The following is a 21388-nucleotide window of genomic DNA, read 5'->3' on the forward strand; positions in this document are numbered from 1 at the left end:
TAAAAAATGGACAGAAAAACTGGGCTATTATATGGGTATATACAGTATATATCTTCAAAGAAGTGGTACAGGATAGTAGGTGGGGAACAGACAAAATGATGTGTGGCTCTGGTCCATAGGGTGCCCCATATAGTTCCTAAAATATCAGCTGCATGCTACTCAGCAAAATTTTACTGCACTCTAACATGCAGCCAAAACCCCAAATACATACATACATATGTATAGCAAAAGCTTTTTTCCCCTTTACATGGGAGGTAGCCAAAAAACAAAGGCATAGAAATTATTCCCACCCATTCCATCCCCTACATACTCCACTCCCCTCCACCTCCCTCCCTCCCTCCCGTCCTGGCATCTCCTGGATGACAGGTCACCCCCACATCCCGTCCACTGCCCTGGGCTGGAAGCAGCACCACAAGACACAGCACATCCACAGCAAGGCTGCCTCATCAGATTGGCAACCCCCCTCTTATGTTGTCCCATACAGAAAAGGAGAAAATGGGGAGAAATCCCTTTGGGCCGTGCCAATCCACCTCCCACACACATTCCCCCACCCCCATGCATCACAGCACAGCACCATCCTCACACAACCCCTCTTCACCTACCCCCACCCTCTGTCTCCTCCTGCCCCCCCAACAGACACTCCCCTCCCTCCCAATGCCCCCACCCCATCCATCCATCCCACTCCAGGTCGACCCCCCACACCCACCCCTTCACCTCCACCCTTCACACCTTCACCAGCCCCCCCCCACCCACTCCTTCCATGTGTCCAAGCCACCTCAACACTCCCCCACCTCTCACTCCATCCAGCCCAGCAACCCCCACCACACCCCTGAGGCACCTCATCTCAAACTTGATCTTGCGAGATACAAAAATGGGTTACCATGAGCATAGCTCCCCTTCCCATGTAATACAACTAGGTAAACTAGGTAAATACACCCAAACACACCCTTCACAGCACCGCTGGCACAACCTCCCTCCACACAACCTCCTCTCAGCATCCACCCCCAAATGTCCACCCTACCACACTTTTCAATCCACCAAGGCACCCACCCACCTCTCCCAATCTACACTTCACCCCCACCCCTCCCAATCCACACTCCACCCCCACCCCTTCCCCCACTACACTTGCACCCAAGTACCCAAAACCATCCACTTCCTCCAGCCTCTCTCCCCCAACACTCACCTCCAGTCTGCTGCCACCCTCTCCCCCTGCACATCCCATCACCCCACTCCCACCCACATCTATCTTCAACCTCCCCCCCTCACACACCCTCCCAAACTCCATCACCAACCTCCCCAATACCCCCTCCATCCCCGCCACAAATGCCGTGTCATCAGCAAACAATAACAGGGTCATCTCTCACCTGCACCCTCCCCAACCACCTCCAATCCCCGACCCACCACCTCCGCATTCACCTCTCACACCACCCCATCCATGCACACACAAATCGAATAGCCAGGCTGACACAACACATCCCCAACAAACTCCCACCCCCACCTTAAACCACCCACCTCCAATCCCAACACAAGCTCCACCATTCTCACAAAAACTCTTGACTGCTCCCAACAGCCTTCCTCCCATCCCACACATCCGCAACACCCCCCACAGCAATACATAGCTGGGAAATAAGAGAGCGAGGCATATAATAAGGTTGATTTGGCATGACATATGCCACACCATGAACAAACTCGTTGGAACACACAGTCTATGTGGGAGGAACCAATGAGTAATGCATGAATTTTTTTTATGTGTATTAGTATGATTTTTAGTAAGAATTTACACATATTTGGGATAAAAGATAGGTTATCAGTTTCTTTCTTAACCCCTTCCATACGGTGCCGCACACGTAGGCGTCATGGACTTAGATCTCGGTGGCAGCAGCCAATGCCAGCCGTACGACGTCTCGTAATAATACTCGCATCATAAAATATAGTCACCGCTTATATCGATCGTTCTCTCTTCACCCGTGAATTTTGATAACCATAGAAAATGCGATTACAAAAGAATTAGAAAGAATGTCATTATGGAGGGGCGACTACAATAAATATAATCAAGACGCCGATATGGCAGCCTCGCGAATACACTTGCTCCCCATGACGCCTACGTGTGCGGCACCGTATGGAAGGGGTTAAAGAAGAGAATTTGTAAGACATATCTCATTGAGTGGAGAATGGCTATGGATAGATGATGCTGTGATACATAAAGGAAGTAGCTGGGTGATAAGGGGAGTTAGGGAGTGGTCATGTGTGAATGATATTTTGACGTAGCCCAAAGGGAAGAAGCCCTTGGTTTATATATATATATATATAAATATATATACATGTATGTACCTCATTGACCCATATTGAATGTTTTATTGTATTAATTCTCGGTTTCTTTTCTGCTTTCAGACTTTGGTTTAGCCAAAGAGTATATAGATCCGTCTACCAACAAGCACATCCCATATCGCGAGCACAAGTCTTTGACAGGCACAGCGCGCTACATGTCCATCAACACCCACATGGGCAAAGAACAGTCTCGCCGAGATGACCTAGAAGCATTGGGGCATATGTTCATGTATTTTTTAAGGGGCTCCTTACCGTGGCAGGGACTTAAGGCAGACACACTCAAGGAGAGATATCAGAAGATTGGTGATACAAAACGAGCAACTCCGATAGATATACTTTGTGATAATTACCCAGGTGAGTTGCAAACTGATGCTCAAGTGTAACTGGATCTTTCCAGTTAGGTTCAGTGTAAAAATAGTTTATGTAGTGGAAATGCTGTGTGTGAAGTCTTTGAATATCTTAATATATTTTCTCTCCATCTTTTGCAAACATTTACTTTAAAATGTGATATATAGTTGTGATTTACTATAGATTTATGTAACAGTGGCAGCTTATGTATAGCCATTGCAGAACTCTTGAGTATGATTTTTACCTGACTCAGAACTTCCCAACCACTCCATCTTTTTGTTTATCTCCTATTCTAGCATTGAGATCGCTGAATACCACTACAATGACATTCCTCCCAAAACTCTAAGCACTCATGTAAATCTATCCAAAAAGTCTCTCTTTCCTCTACACTCTTCTCACTACCAGGCCTACATGCACTTACAAAGACCCATCTCCCTTCCCAGTTTCACCATCATCCACATTAACTTTGAAGAAACCTCCTTCCACTCCACTACATGCTTACCTATCTCATCACCTAATAGAGCCACCCCTTCCCTCATCCTCTCCTGACTCCTGACACCCTCCTGTTTACACTCCCAAACTCAAAATCATCCCTCCCTTTCAACTTAGTTTCACTCAATGCCAACACATCCCTCTTCCTTCTCACAAACATACAGCATATCTCTTCCCTTTTGTTCTTATCTGTATTACACCTACACACATTAAAAGACCCAAACCTTAGGGTTCTGGTTGGAAAACTCCCAAACCCTCTTATGCCTTGACTTCTCATAGGAATGTACCCTTTAGGGTTACAAAGAGTGGGATGCTTAGTCCTGTCACTCTGTCCTGTTTCAGCCACCTTTTTTGACCTGATTGGAAAAACTTGGTGGCATTTTTCTCTCTTCCCCATACATGGGACTGGTAGGGGGAAGGTGGAGAGATCATCACTTATGCAGTGCCGATGCTGTGAACATAACATAAGAATAAAGGAGACTGCAAGAGACCATAAGGCAGCTCCATATCCATCACCACCTGTCATCCCCATCCATAAAGTTGTCTAATCGTGCACAAATGGAAGCTAGCATTTCTTTTTTACTCAGTATTGTAGGCTATTGCTAAACAAAAATATACACACACACATTTCATTAGGATTTTAACAAGGTTATGGGGCAGAGACTTGGAAGTTAAGAGAGGCAGAGAGAAGTCTAAATGTGTTTGAGATGAAATATCTGAGAAGTATGGTAGGGTTTACGTGGTTGGATAGAGTGAGAAATGAGGAAGTGAGGAGGAGAGTAGAGGTGGAAAAGGAGATGGCAGATAGGGCTGATAGTATTGGGATGGTTTGGGCACATGGAAAAAATGAGTTAAAAAGAAATAGTAAAAGAGGTGTAGAAGGCAGAGGTGGATGGGGTGAACTTGAGGAGATGACTGAGAATGAGGGGGATGGATGGGGTGAAAGGGGCGTTGAGCAGGAGGGGGATGTCTGTTGAGTAAAGAAGGGATAAGGTGGAATATAGGGGTGAGTGGAGAATAATTGTGTGTAGAAGATACTGTGATGCAAGGAAGTGAGGGTGGGTATAGAGAGTGGTTATGTGTGAATGATATTTTGATGCAACCCAAAGAGATTTCTCTCTGTCTTCTCTTTTTTCTGTATGAGGGGATGGAGGGGGGTTGCCAATTAAATGAAGTGGCCTTGTTGTGGATGTACTATGTCTTGCTGCATTCCTTCTGACCCAGGGCAGTGGATGGGATACAGGGATAACCCATCATCCATGTGGAGCTAAGATAAGAGGGAGGTGATGGTGATGGGTGGGAGTGGGTGTTTGCCTTTTGACTTGTTTACCTCCCATATAAGGGGGGTAAAAGCCCCTGGTATATTGATAGGCAGAGAAAGTTTGTCATTCAGCTTCTCACTAAATGATGTAAGAGTAATTTGACATTTGGTCATTTGAAAAATTAAAGATTGTAACCAGTCGTTTCTACCCAAAGTAGTAAAAGCAAGTAGCAAGTTAGTGAGAAATGCTAAGTGTGCCGCCACCTTAAGTGAAGCGACCCTGCTTTGGATATGCTAACAATGGCTAAAAAAATTCTGAAGTAGCAGCCCCACTGGTTTTAACTACGAGCTTCCACTGTTCTGTATGGACAACCTTTGATGGGTACCTGTTTGTTGTGGTCCTTCTTGATGGCCATAAAAGAGAATCATCTCCCTGCTGTCCATTATAACAACACCTTCACCTCTTGTTAAGAGCAATCTCCATGGGGTTGATGCTTAGTGCTCTTCGGACCAGGCCCTGTCAGCCACTGCTGTATCTTTTCCATCTATGGATAAGGAGAGTTGACCATGAGTGACTGCTCCCTTTCTACGACTGTGAGCTGGTAAAAGAAACAATTCCACAGCAATACAACACATATTACAATCCAAAATTTGATCCTAGAATATGGGATGGGAAGTTCTATGAGAAGTCTGGTAGATTGTTTTCATCTATTGTGGGACAGGGTTTCCAGTCCATGAAACTTGAGGCAACAACAACAGTCATTGTCATCATCATTATTGTCATTATCTTATCATCATCATCCACTCCCTCAACTCCCCTTCCCCCCTCCTCTTCCCCCCTCCTCTTCCCCCCTCCTCCTCCTCCTCCTCTGCCTCCTCCTCCTCCTCTGCCTCCTCCTCCTCCTCCTCCTCTGCCTCCTCCTCCTCCTCCTCCTCCTCCTCCTCCTCCATCTCCTTCCTCCCCCTCACTCCCTTTCCCTGCCCCCTTTCCCCTGCCCCCAGTTTTTTTATTTAAAGCAATGGATAGAAAACTAATTGTAAACGAGCTAGGTGGGTGTAAGAGTAAACATTGGAAACATGTGTATCAGAATTAAGACTAGAAAAGTTCAGCTAGTGATGCTTGTGTGCTGTAATGAGATGGATAGGTGGTATGAAATTGAGAAAGATCTTGATCATGGTCTGGAGGCAGAATATCAGCTCTGTGGCTGCATCTTCAGGTGGAGGCGAGGATGTTGATAAGATTTGAGGACAGGTAGCATTGAGATGATTTTATCTCTGTTTTGCAGGACCACCAGTTGTTGGTCCCTGTTTGTATAGAATACTGTTGATGTTTTGATGTTGCACTTCATAGTGTATGTTTGTGTGATGTGATGTTAGGGTTGGGTAGGTTTGAGGGGTTTTATATATGTACGAGACTCGGAAAAGTGATACCCCATTTCCAAAATGCAATGTTATTGTGGTAAGCTGACTTTATACATCTTGTGATGAAATGATAAAAGGATGTGTTTATGGAAGGAAGTGATATTTAAAGAAGAGTTCACTAGGTTATAATTTAGTCTGGGTTTGAAGAAATTATGTGCAATTCAGCAAGAGTGGGAAGTTTACCATGTCATGGTAGCCCATGACACTAAACACTACACCAACAAGCCATGTATTCGATTTATATGTCTGGTGTGCAGTCAGTAGTGTTTGGGATATTTGCATTATGTAACCCCAAGTAGTTTGCCTATAGATACAGTTCCTGTTATTGTTAGTACTTGATGTTGGTGATAATGCCTTTGTTTTTTGTTTCCTATAGAGGAGATGGCTACATACTTAAGGTATGTTCGGCGCTTAGACTTCTTTGAAACGCCAGACTATGACTACCTACGGAAGTTGTTTCAAGATTTGTTTGAGAGAAAAGGGTTTGTTGAAGATGGCGAATTTGACTGGACTGGTAAGACAATGGTGAGTGAAATGGCAACAGTCCTCAAATGTTTCTTCCAGAATTTAATAAGGAGTATTTTACTTTTTCTTTTTATGTGAGAATTAATGTTGATTTAAAAAGATAATGGTAATTAATGAGTGATGAATTTAAAACTATTGACTTTCACAGTCAAAATATTTGAATAATAGCAGAAGCATTTCATGTTTGAAAATATAACAGCCAGCAGATTACATGGCCAATATGCGCCAGCTCAGGATTGCTGCTCCATCAGATCGTGTAAAAACTAAATCTGATAAGGTTTGTTCTTCAGTAAATTGAAGATTTGATTGAGTAATTGTAAACTTGTAGAAATAATTTGAGGGATACCCTTGTTCAGATAATATGGTCACCTAAGCTGTTTGCAGTGGTCTACAAGTTGCTATACATTTTGAACCTCTAGAATGCCTTAAGTACAAAACTAGACAAGTTTTATGCTAGAGTTGTCCAGTTGAAGTACCTGTGTTGAATAAAAAGATTTGCACAGTTTTGAAATAATCACATGCATAAGATATAGTTTAATTTTAGGTTTATAGTAGGCTGTACTTAGTCAAGTGAATTCAAGTTTATAATTATGTGAACTAGTTGTTCTATGTATGACAAATCTCCCCACCAGGGGTGTCAGCACTCATCCTCTTGAAGACAGGTGGCTTCATGACCTTTGTTGGATTTAGAAGTAGAGTATTCAGTGTCACCTGACAGAGGGTCTTGTGTTTTATATTGCACAGACATTAATTTTCTCAGTATCATTTTGATTTAGTAATGTTAACCTTTGGTTCAGGATTTCTTGAAAGGGAAAAGTGTATCAGTATGCAGAGGTTCCAAAGGTACAAAAAAGTTACATTTTCTATTATGATAATGAAAGAATTCTTGTAACAAAACACAAAACTAATGGCAAGATGTGGGTCAGATTCAAGGATACCAAATGCAACGAACATATATTAGTCAACATTAGGGACAGCAACCTGGAAGAGAAAATAACATGCAGGTAACATGACTGCACTTTAATTAAACATACGAAATGTGCATAACACTCAAGTTGTATGCATACACACAAGTACACCAAAAGCCCTTAACCTCTTCAAATACAAGTTAAATACTTGGATGTATGATGATGCACCACAATATGCACGTTATAAGATACAAAATCACAGCTGTTGTACTTGTTCTCTTTCACCCTGAATATTTATAATCTTAGAAAATGCAGTCAACCCTGTTCACAGAATATGGGGGTCACTCAGCTACAACAAAATAAATATAATCAGGATGCCAATGCTGGCATTCTATTACACTCACTTGCACCTTATGACACCCACACAGGTGTCATCATATTCTAGGGGTGGCTGAATCAAAGAACACCTGTACATCACAAACAAGGAGAACCTACTCAGTCATTCCTCCCATCTCAGCACCTTGGGGATGAAGGGTTGCCTGGTTCCTCACCATACAGAATGAGGGACTGAGGGGATGAAAAGGTGGGAAGGAAGTGAAGTGAGTCTTGCTGAAGATTATGTAATAAAAAGAAAAGTAGGGAGGAGAGAAAGTAATCCTTATTTTGTAGCTTTTAGTTTCTTTCATACTGGGACTGTTCTTTTTTATGGGGACCTAAAGAAAGTGCCAACTTTTGGATAAACCCACCTGGGATGGCTGAGTTGGTGACCCCCAACATGGGGAAGACACTTCAGATATATGGAAAAGGTATTTTGCACCACTGAGTACCTCTGTTGGGTGGCAAGCATTACCCCATCTTCTTGCCAGTTGCAGGGATTTGAAGACCTCTTCAAAAGAGCATTGGTAGTAACTCCACCTGTAGGCAAATCTTGTTAGAAAGTTGGAAAAAAAAAAATTTACTTTGTCATTTGAAATGTGTGATTTTATGATTTTGCGTTTTTCATTCGAGAGGTATTTGTTTCAGTATATTTGATTTTAATGATTGTGTCTTTGTATCATGTAAGGCATATCACTTTAACATAAGCACGGTAATGCTCTCTTGCAGTCCACACCAGTTGGGTCGACTCAAACAGCAACAGAGGTGATAGTGTCTCCTGCCAGGGACACCCGGGAAAGGCATCCAACAGCCAACAAGGTAACTATTGGGGACGTGCCCCACACAGCTTTAACTGATGTACTGCTTCTCTCTCTTGGCCAAGCAGAACAGCGGAGTCAGCACGGGCAGTGGCGGCAGTCGACCTTCCTCACCTAGCAAGGGCAATGTTGTATGACTGACAAGGGTTTGATATTTAGGTTCCCATTTTTTCCTGTGCAGCTGACAAGTGTAGTGAAGAATGGAGGTGGCCCAGGTGGTGGTGGCAGCATGCCAAATGGGGCAGACCCCAAGGCTGCCCCAGCCCCACTCTTACTTCCATGGACCCCCACACTAAGGCCCGAGGACTCTAATCATCCCCCTCCTCAAGTCAGACATCACGTATGTTCAGACACTACCTCAATCTTCTTTGGTTATGCTCCTGGGGAGTGTTGGCTGCTTTAGTTTCTCATCTTGAATTGAGACAAAAGGTCATGCCAAAGTAGCATAGAAAGTCTTGACAATGATAAATCATCCTTTGCCACTCTGAGGGCAAGTGCTGCACTGTTTGGATTGCTATCATCGAACCCCTTTTAATCCCACCCACCAGCACTGTGTGATGCTTGGCACTCGCAGCATATTGTGATATGTCAAAGTTGTGTATGTTAGTATACTGTATATATAGTTTCATGCTCTGAGTATATATGCATAGCTGTATATACATGTGTTTATACATACATTTAAAGTTGCAAGGCTATGTTGGGTGAAGTAGACATGGTTGAGAGTATTGTCATTGATGTATGGGAATGAAATACAGATGTTAGGAGCAGATTATTGGAAACATTTAGCTGTAGAAATGAACTGTCAGAGAATGTGTATTGTGTGTGTGTGTGTGTGGTGTGTTTTAAAAGAATGGACAAAATGTTAAGTGAAAAGCACAGTGAAGTGTGAAGAAAGAAATGGACAGGACCCTGCTGAGGTGATATGGACATGTGAAGAATTATAGATGAGAGTGAAGGAATGCTTGGAAAGGGAGGGAATAACATTGAAGGAAGAAAGCAGTTTGGTGCATGGTAACGAGTTGAATTGAGTGGGAATGTAAAAGTAGTGGATGAGGGAGCACAGGAACTATTGAAAGGAATAGTGTGCATAAAAGAGAAAGCAAGTTTGGGAACAAAGTTATCCACATATTTGGTTTCTCATTGTATAAGGCAAAAAATTAGCAAAATCACTATTCTGCTCATGTACACCCTTCTCTGTTACAGTCTTAGACATCACCAAATTCACTGTGAATATATTTTAGGATATATATATATATTTCTTTATATCTTTCTTCCTTTCTTTTCCCAAAAGCATTACCTGCACCAGCCTTCTATTTTGCTTGCTAGGTGTAGCTGTCACATACTCTTTCACCCCCATTGCCAAGAATTCAAGACTCATACTATTTGGCTTTTTGGGAAAGCTACCATGAGAGAATGGAACATCTATCTTTCAGCAGGAAGTGGCTGTTAAGAGTTCTTGGGTTTTACTATCTTTTCATTTCTTTCTGAACCAGAGCCAGACCATCCTTAACAGTAACATGAACCTTTTACAGTTTACCACACCATCTTTTCATTGACTTAAATCAGTATTGGGTTTGTCGGTCAAAATTTCTTGTAATTCACAAGTTGAGATAACTGTGATTGTCTCTGCCAAACAATGGTTCAAAAGTGGATTAGCCTAAATTCACTTGTTCTTTGCTGTGGACTATACAGCAGTAATGTAATGACCTCATCCCCGTCATACTTTTTTGTTTTACTGGACAGTGTTTATCATGCTTTCAGTATTTGTTGAAAATAAATGTGCATTTTTATTTTCAAGGTGGTATGCACAAGCCAAATATTGAGCCATGCCATTTGTGTCCTCGTCCTCTTTACAATGACTTGGAAGTGAAAGAGGTTCTTATGTTTGACTGTACCTATGACAGTCAAAACCAAGTGAAAATAATACCAATGTCATGGAAATAATAGTAATTTTAGGGTAGTTATGTACCTGATTGTTACCAGTGACTTGTTGCCACATAGGGTGACAGGGGTCCCTCACAGCCTAGATGTATCTAGGTTTATGCATTACAGGAACAAATTGTTAGAACACAGGTTTGATTATTCTATCGAGTTTAGATGAAACCAGAGAAATTTGATATTATGTACTCTACAGTATTATATAATTTTCTTTTCCTTAGGCCAGTAGATACTAGAGTACTTTTCAGCAGTTTTCCTAACTAGATGGCCTGCAGTGAAAACATGGGTAAGACAGCACATTACCTCAGTAGTTAGCAGTACAACCTGATAGATCTTGGACCTTAGTCTCATTTACAGGTAAATCAGAGATGGAACATGTTCCTATCCACTTCTAGTGGAAGTAGATATATCTATGAATATAGGCAAGAAAAATTATCAATGGAGGTTTAATAAAGGGATGAAATGAAAATACAAGGGACGGTGTAAATTCTATATTTGGAATTTTTTGAAGTTTAAAAAAACGGAGGACGAAAGTTAACCAAGGACACGAAGAGGTATATGGCCAATAGATCAACAAGTTACAAGAGATTAGCAGTCATATTAACAAAGAACATCTAGAAAAAATTAGGGTATAATGGTTGTCTCATCTCAAAGGATAATTGCTTACCAGTCAATTTGTTCCCTATATACACTCAAATCACAAAGTGGACAATGCAGTACCACCCACACATTATCCTTCATCAAATCTTTCCAGACATTAGATCCCCAGAGGGATCCCTCCCAAGAAAACCAAGAACTTTACTTTCATGACTGTATTGATGTCCATCACTAAGACTTACCAAGACAAAATCGGCTGGGCAACAAAATCAAATTGATCTAGATGTAACCATTACACAGATTCAAAAAAATTTATACTCCACTGCCCCACCCTAGCCATACCCAGACAACAACGACATTTCTTACTTGAGTGACTTATGGGCCAATCCAGTGGCTTTGCCAATTACTTTGGACTTGTGGGTCTTCTGCAAAAGAGACCTGGGGACTGATTGACTGACATATCTCAGCTGGAAAAATGGCTGACAACAGGATAGTGGCAGCCATACAAAAGTCATCAGTACTGTGTGTGTGTGTGTTCTGTTTTGCTCTGTACTCTTGTCTTTTGTTTGTAGGTTTCCCTTATTTTTCTTTTGTGTGAGGGAATTATGCTGTAGACACATACTTGTGTGGTTCTTGCAAGTTGTTTGTACACTGATGTGTTTTTCTTTATTTTGATACAACTTGGTTCTCAATACATTCAGCTTGTGTGTTTTCCCAATGAAATTTCTGGTGTGGGAGTTAAAAGGATATTTATATCAAATGTGTGGCCTATTATTGCTTAATATGTGTATAAGGGAAGGAGCTGGCATTCTTTTATCATTCAAATGGTTGTATTTGTCTGATGTAATGAGTCGGGTGAGTGGGATTTCAGGGCTCTAGCATACAACTGTGTACTTATCATTTTCATGTGGTATTCCATGGAGAGGATGTGCAGGTTTTCTATTAGGGCGGTTTTGGTGGATCCTATTATTATCTCTGTTTAAATTTGTGTAGTTTGTAAATTATGTGTTTGGTTGATTGTAAGGAACCAAGCTTTGGAAGCATAGTCAATTGTACATACACATGCATACATATACCAAGGCTTTTTCCCCCTTACAAGGGAGGTAGCCAAAAAGGAAAAGGTATAAAATCATTCCCACCCATTCCATCCCTGAATACACTCCACACCCCTCCACCCTCCCTCTTATCTTAGCACCTCCTGGATGACGGGTCATCCCTGCACCTTGTCCACTGCCCTGGGTCAGAAGCTGTGTTGCAAGACACAGCACATTCACAGCAAGGCCGCTTCATTAAATTGGCGACCCCCCCCCCCCCTGTTCCCCCATGCATAAAGGAGAAGATGAGGAGAAATCCCTTCGGGCTGCGTCATAATTTGCTCACACATACTACCTCACCCCCCATCCCCCCCCCCATTCCACCTCATGCATCACAACATCATCCATATACAACCATTCTCCATTCACCCCTGTCTTCTGTCCTCTCCCATCCTTCCTCAACAGACATTCCCCTCTTCCCCAAAGCCCCCTTCACCCCATCCATCCACCTCATCCTAGGACATCCCCTCATGTTCACTCCCTCCATATCTGCCTTCCATACCTCTTTTCTAGTCTTTCTTTACTCATTATTTCCATGTGTCCAAACCATCCTAATACTCTTTCATCAACCCTATCTCCCAACCCCCTTTCCACCCCTGTTCTCCTCCTCACCTCCTCATTTCTCACTCTATCCAGCCTAGTAACCACCATCATACTTCTCAGACACCTCATCTCAAACACATTCAAACTCCTTCTCTCTTCCTCTCTTATGTTCCATGTTTCTGCCCCATACAGTGCTGTTGGCACAATCACTCCTTCATATAGTCTCCTCTTAGCATCCATTCCCAAATGTTTATTTCTCATTACACTTTTTAATCCACCAAGGCATTTACTAGCTTCTCTCAATCTACATTCTACCTCCACCTTCACTCCACCTTTTCCTGCCACATTTGCACCCAAGTATCTAAAACTATCCACTTCCTCCAGTTGCTCTCCCTTAATGCTCACTTCCAGACTACTGCCACTTTCACCCCTTGTACATCTCATCACCTTACTTTTACCCACATTTATCTTCAGCTTTCTTCTATCACACACTCTCCCAAACTCTGTCACCAACTTCTTCAATCCCTCCTCCGATCCTGCCACAAGCGCAGTGTCATCCGCAAACAACAGCTGGCTCACCTCCCACTTTTCTCCATTTTCTTTAACCATCTCCAATCCCTGACCCACCACCCTTGCATTTACCTCTCGCACAACCCCATCTATGTATAAGTTGAACAGCCAGGGCGACATAACGCATCCTTGACGAAGTCCCACCTTTACCTCGAACCACTCACTCTCTCCATTTCTAATCCTGACACAAGCTCTACTACTCTCATAAAAACTCTTGACAGCTCCTAGAAGCTTTCCTCCTATCCCGTATATCTGCAAATCCTCCCACACTACCTTTCTGTCTACCCTGTCGTAAGCCTTTTCCAGGTCCATAAAGGCCCAAAAAACATCCTTCCCCTTTCCTTTAGCTTTCTTACATATCTGTCTTACCACAAAAATCTTATCTACACAACCTCTACCCATCCTAAATCCACACTGTTCCTCACCAATTACTCCCTCTGTTCCTCTCCTAATCCTCTCAATCAAGATCCTCCCATAAGCCTTCCCAACTACACTTAACAAGCTAATCCCTCTGAAACTACTACATTCACACTTGTCCCCTTTTCCCTTGTAAAGTGGAACTATAGTCAATTGTGGTTCTTATAATTTGTTTGAAGACTGATCAGAATTACCTTCTGTTGTGCAGAGTCTGTATGTGTGATTAATTTTCCAGATAGTTTGAATTTTATTGTACAATCAAAGGTTTGTGAAGATATTATTTTAGGCTTTTATTGCATTTAGTCTGTGTTTTAGATGGATGCTTGAGATCTTATCTGGGCCTTCAACCTGGAAGTTTTTCAATTTCTTTTCTACATCTTTGTTGGGATAAGGGGAGGTGGCATCTGTTTCTAGTTTTATTTTTCATATTTCTTGTGATATATTCCTATTTTTGGAAGTAGTGGGTTTGAAACTTCTTTTGGAGAAGTGTTTGTTTATGATATTTTATTGCTGTTTTGGTGATAGTGTTTTTCCTTGGGTTGTACCAACGGCTTTATGGGTGAGGGGTGGGTTTAGTTTAGAGTATTTTTTTAGTCTATTGTATTTATTTGTTTATTTATATATATCTTATATTTTTTACCCCTCTTGGAATGTGCCTTTTGTTTGCATTCTGAATAGTTGCAGGTACCTCATTTAGTGCTCTGTCGGTGGGTGGAAATTGGTCATATGTCAAAGATCCCTAAATTTTTCTCTTATCCACCGTGTACCAATTTGCTTTTTTTGTAGTTTTTGAAAGTTCTTTTTTATGTAGATTGAAATTTTCCTTCTTGTTCCATTGTGACCTTTATTGGGAAGTGGTCTGCACTCGTACAAAAGGCTTTTTCCCCTGTACAAGGTGGGGTGCTTGATTCCAAACATACAGCCATCCCACACCCATTCAATTCCTATATCTTGCCCTTCCCAGTTTAACAGCTTGTGAATGAAAGATCAGAACTTTCTTCCAAAGTAGGGTCCAACAGCGTGAGCCATAATTTTATCACATGGTAAACCCTCCCCCTACACACACACACACACACACTCTCTCTCTCTTGTGGGTGAGCAGTTGGGGGTGTGTGCATGTGTAGGGTCACAGCATTACCTATAGATCGTTCATATATGAGCTCTTGAGCTCCCTTCCAGGAGGGAAATAGCTGTTGACCATGAGTCCAACAAATGATCCAAGACAATGGTAAATCACACACACACACACACAGACTGTGTTTCGTTGTCTAATTTGTTCCAAGTATCTATCACTGTGTGTGTGTGTATGTATGTATATACATACATATACCAATGGCTTTTTCCCCCTTACAAGGAAGGTAGCCAAAGTCAAAGGCACAAATCTCCTCCCACCCACTTCATCCCCACACACTCCACTCCCATTCACCACCCTTTCCTCCCTCTAATCTCAGCTCCTCATGGATGACTGGTCATACCTACATCTTGCCCACTGCCCTGGGCATATTCACAGCAAGGCCACTTCACTTAATCGGCAAACCCCCTCTATGGTCCCTCATGCAGAAAAGAGAAGATGGGGAGAAATCCCTTTGGGCTGCATCAAAATATCATTCACACATAGTCCCCCCCCCCATCCCCCATCCACTCCCATGCATCACAACATCCATACACAACCATTCTCCACTCACCCTATCTTCAGTCTTCTCCCTTCCTTCCTCAACAGACATTTCCCTCTTTCCCAATGCCCCTTTTACCCCATCCATCCATCCCATCCTTGGTCGTCCCCTGATGTTTTCTCCCTCCACCTCTACCTTCCACACCTCTTTTATTAATCTTTCTTCACTTATTTTTCCTTGTACCCAAACTATGCCAATACTCTTTCATCAATCCTATCTCCCATTTCCCTTTCCAATCCCACTCTCCTCCTCACCTCGTTTCTCACTCTATCCAACCTAGTAGCCCCTACCATATTTCTCAGGCATTTCATCTCAAACATATTTAAACTCCTCTTATATTCCATGTTTCTGCCCCATACAGTGCTGACAGCACAATTACTCCATACAATCTATGCTTAGCATCCATTCCCAAATGTCTATTTCTCATTACACTTTTTAATCCCCCAAGGCATTTACTTGCTTCTTTCAACCTACATTCTACTTCCACCTCCTCTCTCCTGCCATATTCGCATCCAAGTATCTAATGCTATCCACTTCCTTCAGTCTCCCTCCCTTAATACCCACCTCCAATTTGCTGTCACATTGTCCCTTTGTACATCTCATCACCTTACTTTTACCAACATTTATCTTCAACTACCTTTTTTTGCACACCTCCCCAAACTTTATCACTAACTTTCTTAATCCCTCCTCTGTTCCTGCTACAAGCTCAGTGTCATCAGCAAACAACAACTGGCTCATCACCTATTTTTCATCATTTTCTTTAACCATCACCAATTCCCAGTGCATTACCCTTTCTTTACCTCTCACACCACCCCTTCTATGTATAATTGAAAAGCCAAGGCAACATAACATATATATTTACATATGTATATATGTAACTGGGAAGGGAGGTGTGTTTTTTTAAGTGCATATGGGCCTGGTAGTGAGAAGAATGTAGAGGAAAGGGTGGCATTTTTGTTAGATTTAAATGAGTGCATAGAGGGTTTAGGGAGAGATATCAATGTAGTGGTATTGGGAGATCTCTGTGTTAGGGTAGGAGACAAACCAATAGATAGAGTGGTTGGAAAATGTGGAGTTTCAGGAAAAAATTGTAGTGGAGAGATGATGGGGATGTGTCTAGAGAGTTGTGATACAGTGAAGAAATTCAAGATTAAGTATACATAGGAGAGTGGTGGATGGAAGGGTGGTAAATAGGGCTTTAATAAATTATATAGTGGTAACCAGGAGTATTGTTGTGATGCATGAGGTGGAATGGGCAGGGGGATTGGGGGTGAGGTAGTATGTGCGAGCAAAATTTGACGCAGCCCGAAGGGATTGCTCCCTGTCTTCTCCTTTTATGCATGGGGGGATGGAGAGGGGGTGTCGCCGATTTAATGAAGCGGTCTTGCTATGGATGTGCTGTGTCTTGCGACACTGCTTCTGACCCAGGGCAGTGGACAAGGTGCAGGTATGACCAATCATCCAGGAGGTGCTAAGATAAGAGGGAGGGTGGAGGGGTGTGGAGTGTATTCAGGGATGGAATGGGTGGGAATGGTTTTATGCCATTTCCTTTTTGGCTACCTCCCTTGTAAGGGGGAAAAAGCCTTGGTATATGTATGTAACCAGGAGTATAGTAGGAAAAATATTGGATGTACATGTTCTAATTAGAGAGAGTGGGGAAATATCCAATCATATTTTGGTTGAAGGTAAGTTGAGAGTGGAGGATAGATGGAGAAAGAGGAAAAGGACAGAAGGTAGGGAGGTGCCTAGATTAAACTGCTTAAATGAGAGGGAAAAGGGGTGTTACAAGAAGCTGAGAGAAGAGTGGGAGGGACTGAAGGATAGAGTAGAACTAGGAGTGGAGGAGGAATGGGGATGGTTCAAGGAGGAAGTCGCAAGGTGTGCAGATGGTATGTGGAACAAGGAGGATGGGAGGAAATAGAAGGGTAGTGAGTGGTGGGATGATGAAGCAAAGAAGGTTGTAGAAAAGAAAAATACAAGGATTCACAGATTGAATACAAAATAAGACAAGAATGATATGCAAGGTACAAAGAAAAGAGAAATAAAGGATAAGGTAAAGGAGGCAAAGAGGGAAACAGATGTGAAATTGGTGAAGACTATGACAAAATTTTGAAAGTAATATAAAGATGTTTTGGAAGGAAATTAAGAGAGGAAGAGGAGGTGAATCAAGTGGAGAAGAAAAAGTAGAAGGTGCAGATAGAGATGATAATGGAAGAGATGGCAGGAGGAGGAATATGGGCAAAGTATTTTAGGGAGTTGCAAAATGTGAAGGAGGATAGGGAGAGAAAGGTAGTTGCAGTGGGAAATGCTAAGAAAATGACTGTGATGAGTGAGGAAAATGGAGGAGAAATAGGAAAAATGAGGTGAAAGCAGTTATTGAAATTATGAGAGTAGGTAAAGCACCTGAGTTAGATGGGAGTCATGTAGAGTATCTAAAAAAGGGAGGTACAGTGATAGTGGACTGGCTGGTAAGGTTGTTTAATGTTTTTTCTAAAAGAGGGTAGAGTACTGGAGGAGTACCTGTATAGTTCTGCTTTACAAGGGAAAAGGGTACAAATGGAGTGTAGTAGTTTGAGGGATCAGTTTGTCGAGTGTATCTGGGAAGGTTTTTATTGAGAGGATTATGAGAGGAACAGGGAGTAATTGGTGAAGAACAGTGTGGGTTTAGGACAGATATGGGTTCCATGGATCAGGTTTTTGTGGTAAGATGACCAAGGCATGCACCCACCCCCACCCAAGGGGAAGATGCCTTTGGTATATAGATATCCTCTGCAGGAAGACCAGGGGCAATGTATTGAAAGATACATACAAACATGCATACATACATAAAATATAGAAATGTTACATCTGTGGAGGTACTAAGAAAAAATCCTACTGTTTCTCTCTTTCTCTCTCTTTCTATTATGTATATATATGTGAGAAATTCGTTATTGGACAGTGACATCAATCAGATGATTTTTGAGTCGCCTGCATGACTGTTGGCAAGGCTCTACCTTGGTTATATAAAGTCATCATGGTTGTTCAGTGTGTTTATGGATGGAGTGATGCAGAAGGTAAATGTGAGTGTGTTTGGTGCTTGTGAAAGTGGAAGGGAATAGGAAGTAATTCGGTCGTTTGTGGATGACACTTTGCTTGTTAGGAGTTGGAGGTTAGACTGAACCAGTTAGTAGTAGATTTGGGAGGGTATGCGAGAGGAGGAAGCCAAAAGTAAATGTGATGGAAATGGAGAGCTTGAAGTATTTAAGATCACATATAGCTGGGAATGGAGAAGTTGGGGATCAAGGTTAATTATTGAGTGTAGGAAGCAAGTAAATGTATGGGAGGGAAATGTAAAGTCATGAGAAATAGGTATATGGGGATGAATGCAAAGAGAAGAATGTATGAGGAAATGATTGCACTCTCAACATTATGGAGCAGAGATTTGGAATTTGAAGGATGCAAAAAAGAAGAACCTTAACAAGTTTGAAATCTGTAAAAAAAAAATGGTAACAAAGATGGATAGAGTGAGAGAAGTAAGGTGAGTCAGAAAGTGGTGTTGGAAAAAGAGCTGGCTAATAAGGTTGACTAAAGTATACTTGGATGGTTTGAACATATGGAAAGAGTGAATGAAGACAAGAAATAAATAAAGAAAAAAAAAGTATGGAAGGCAGAGGTTAGAGGAAACTTAAAAAAAGGAATTCCCAGAAAGATGTGCTCTATATTTATCCAGTAGATGAGAGATAGTGGGAGTCGAGGGGGTGGGCACCATGTTATGAATAGGTGGGTACCTATTCTGCATCAGCTGTTAGGTCATGCTGTAGAGTTGCTGCATCTTGCTACTGTCTCCATCCCAACCAGAGGGTGGGGAACAGGGATGGCCCTTCATTCATGAGTAGCTAGGATGGGAGGAACAGCAGATTGGTTTTTGAATGGTTGTGGGGTGGGTATAGGGTAGGTGTAATCTTTGGCTAAAAAAAAATATATATATATATAAGGGGGAAGGACCTTTTGGTATGTGTATATACATTCAGCTTCCCAAAAAGTGTGAGAAACAGAAGTGGATGGAATGGACTTCAAGACCAAGAATGAGGTGGATGGATGGGGTGAATGGGGAGCATAAGAGTAATGTCAGTCAAAACGGAGAAATTATGCAAAGGATAGGAGTGAATGGGGAATGGTTGTAAATGGATGAAGAGATGATGCAGTCTGAAAAAAAAAATTGTCTATTGCATAATTTATTTTTAGTAAATGAAGAAGAGGGTTAGCATATTTTGAAGTAGTGTGTGTGGTGGGGGTGGGGGGGTTAAACCATCTCTGGCTGCTGGGTTCTGCTGTGGAAGTGCTGTGCCTCACTGCATTGACTGTGACCCGAGTGGTGTGGCAGGGACCTGGGATGACCCTTCATCCATGACATATTGAGATGAGAGGGGTGACAACCTGGGTATAGGATGAACATAAGAATAAAGGGGACTGCAAGAGACCATAAGGCCTACACTAGGCAGTTCCATGTCCATTACCATTTACCATCCCCATCCATAAAATTATCTAACCTTCTCTTAAAACGTCTGATATTTTCAGTGCTCACATGTTGGCTAAGTCTATTCCCGTCATTGACCACTGTTGGTAAACCCGTTCTTGCCTATTTCCTTAAATCTGAATTTGTCCAATTTAAATTCCTGCCCTGTTGTCTTAATGTTTCGTTCTTGTTTGCATCACTCTTATTAAAGCCGTTGATCCACTTGAACACCTCTGTTAGATCACCCTGTACTCTGCGTCTTTCCAGAGAGTGTAAATTAAGGTGCCTAAGCCTGTCCTTGTAAAGTAAATTTCTTAGCCCACGTATCATTTTGGTCATTCTCCTCTGTACTGATTCTAGTCTCCATTCAATAGGGTGGAGACCAAAATCATACCACATAGTCTTGGATGGGTCTAACTAATGCCAGATAGCTTGATGGATGAAGGGTGGATGTATGCTTTGCCTTGCCCACCCACCATATAAGTGTGAAAAGGGATTATGGGTATGTGTGTGCGTGTGTATATATATATATATATATATATATATATATATATATATATATATATTTATGATAAAATGTTGATAAATTGTTTAAGACAAATGAGAGAGTGATAGGTGGGGAAGGGTTACACAAAGGATTACAAAAGAAGATGAGAAAGACAATTGAAGCTGCACATATAAATGTAAGAAAATAATAACGACAGAGAAGGATTTATATGCCTATCTAAAGCAGCCAGTCTGTTAATAATAAATGCGCTGGGTGGGAGTGTTTTTGTGCCTTTCCCTTTTTGGCTACCTCCCTTGGAAGGGGGAAAAAGCCTTGGTATATGTATGTATGTATATATATATATATATATATATATAATATATATATGTGTGTGTATATATATATACATATGTATATATATATATATATATACACACACACATAATATACAAAAGAAAGAAGTTGAAGTATTAGGGGGAGAGACTGGAGGAAGTTGATAGCTTCAGATGCTTGGGTGTGAATGTAACAAGAAAAGGAGGAGTGGAGGTGAAGGTAAAATGTAGATTGAAAGAAGCAAGTAAATGCCTTGGGGGATTAAAAAGTGCAATGAGAAATAGACATTTGGGAATGGATGCTAAGAAGAGATTGTATGAAGGGGTGATTGTGCCAACAGCATTGTATGGGGCAGAAACATGGAACATAAGAGAGGAAGAGTTTAAATGTATTCACCTAGGTGTGTGTGTGTGTGTGTGCGCACCTGCACATACTAAAGACCTCCTCATAAGATGAGTGACTAAGTCAAAATACTCACTCACCCCAAATGCATCAAACCCATCCCTGTCCTCCACTGTACTGCTAGGGTTGGGGGGCAGTGCAGTGAGGCACAGCAATTTCTTAGCAGAGATAATTCACCACTTCTGCATTACCAAATCAAAACATCGTGATCCATTCAGAATGATTTATAGAATAAACAAGGGGGAAAAATCCCTTCAGGCTGTCACTTTCACCCACTCTTAATATCCCTCCATTTCAGTCTTTTACACTCTTCTCTTCCTGGCTGACATTCCTTATTCACCCAGTTTATTTATAACAACAAT

General features: G+C 41.8%; 1 protein-coding gene across 4 annotated transcripts in view; it reads left to right on the plus strand.

The window, feature by feature from the left end:
• The window catches only part of gish (casein kinase I gish), a 156739-nt gene that overhangs the window by 99710 nt on the left and 35641 nt on the right, over positions 1–21388 (plus strand). For 2 of the 4 annotated variants that reach the window (XM_076175652.1, XM_076175654.1), the window contains exons 8-11: positions 2392–2682; positions 6228–6376; positions 6576–6653; positions 8389–8478. In XM_076175652.1, the coding sequence (XP_076031767.1) occupies positions 2392–2682; positions 6228–6376; positions 6576–6653; positions 8389–8478 (608 nt within the window). The remainder of the gene's footprint in view (positions 1–2391; positions 2683–6227; positions 6377–6575; positions 6654–8388; positions 8479–21388) is intronic. The other 2 variants (XM_076175653.1, XM_076175655.1) reach the window with 1 other exon arrangement.

The sequence above is a fragment of the Oratosquilla oratoria genome, chromosome 37 (genome assembly GCF_046742065.1).
Source record: "Oratosquilla oratoria isolate Oo_2021 chromosome 37, ASM4674206v1, whole genome shotgun sequence".
Taxonomy (NCBI): domain Eukaryota; kingdom Metazoa; phylum Arthropoda; class Malacostraca; order Stomatopoda; family Squillidae; genus Oratosquilla; species Oratosquilla oratoria.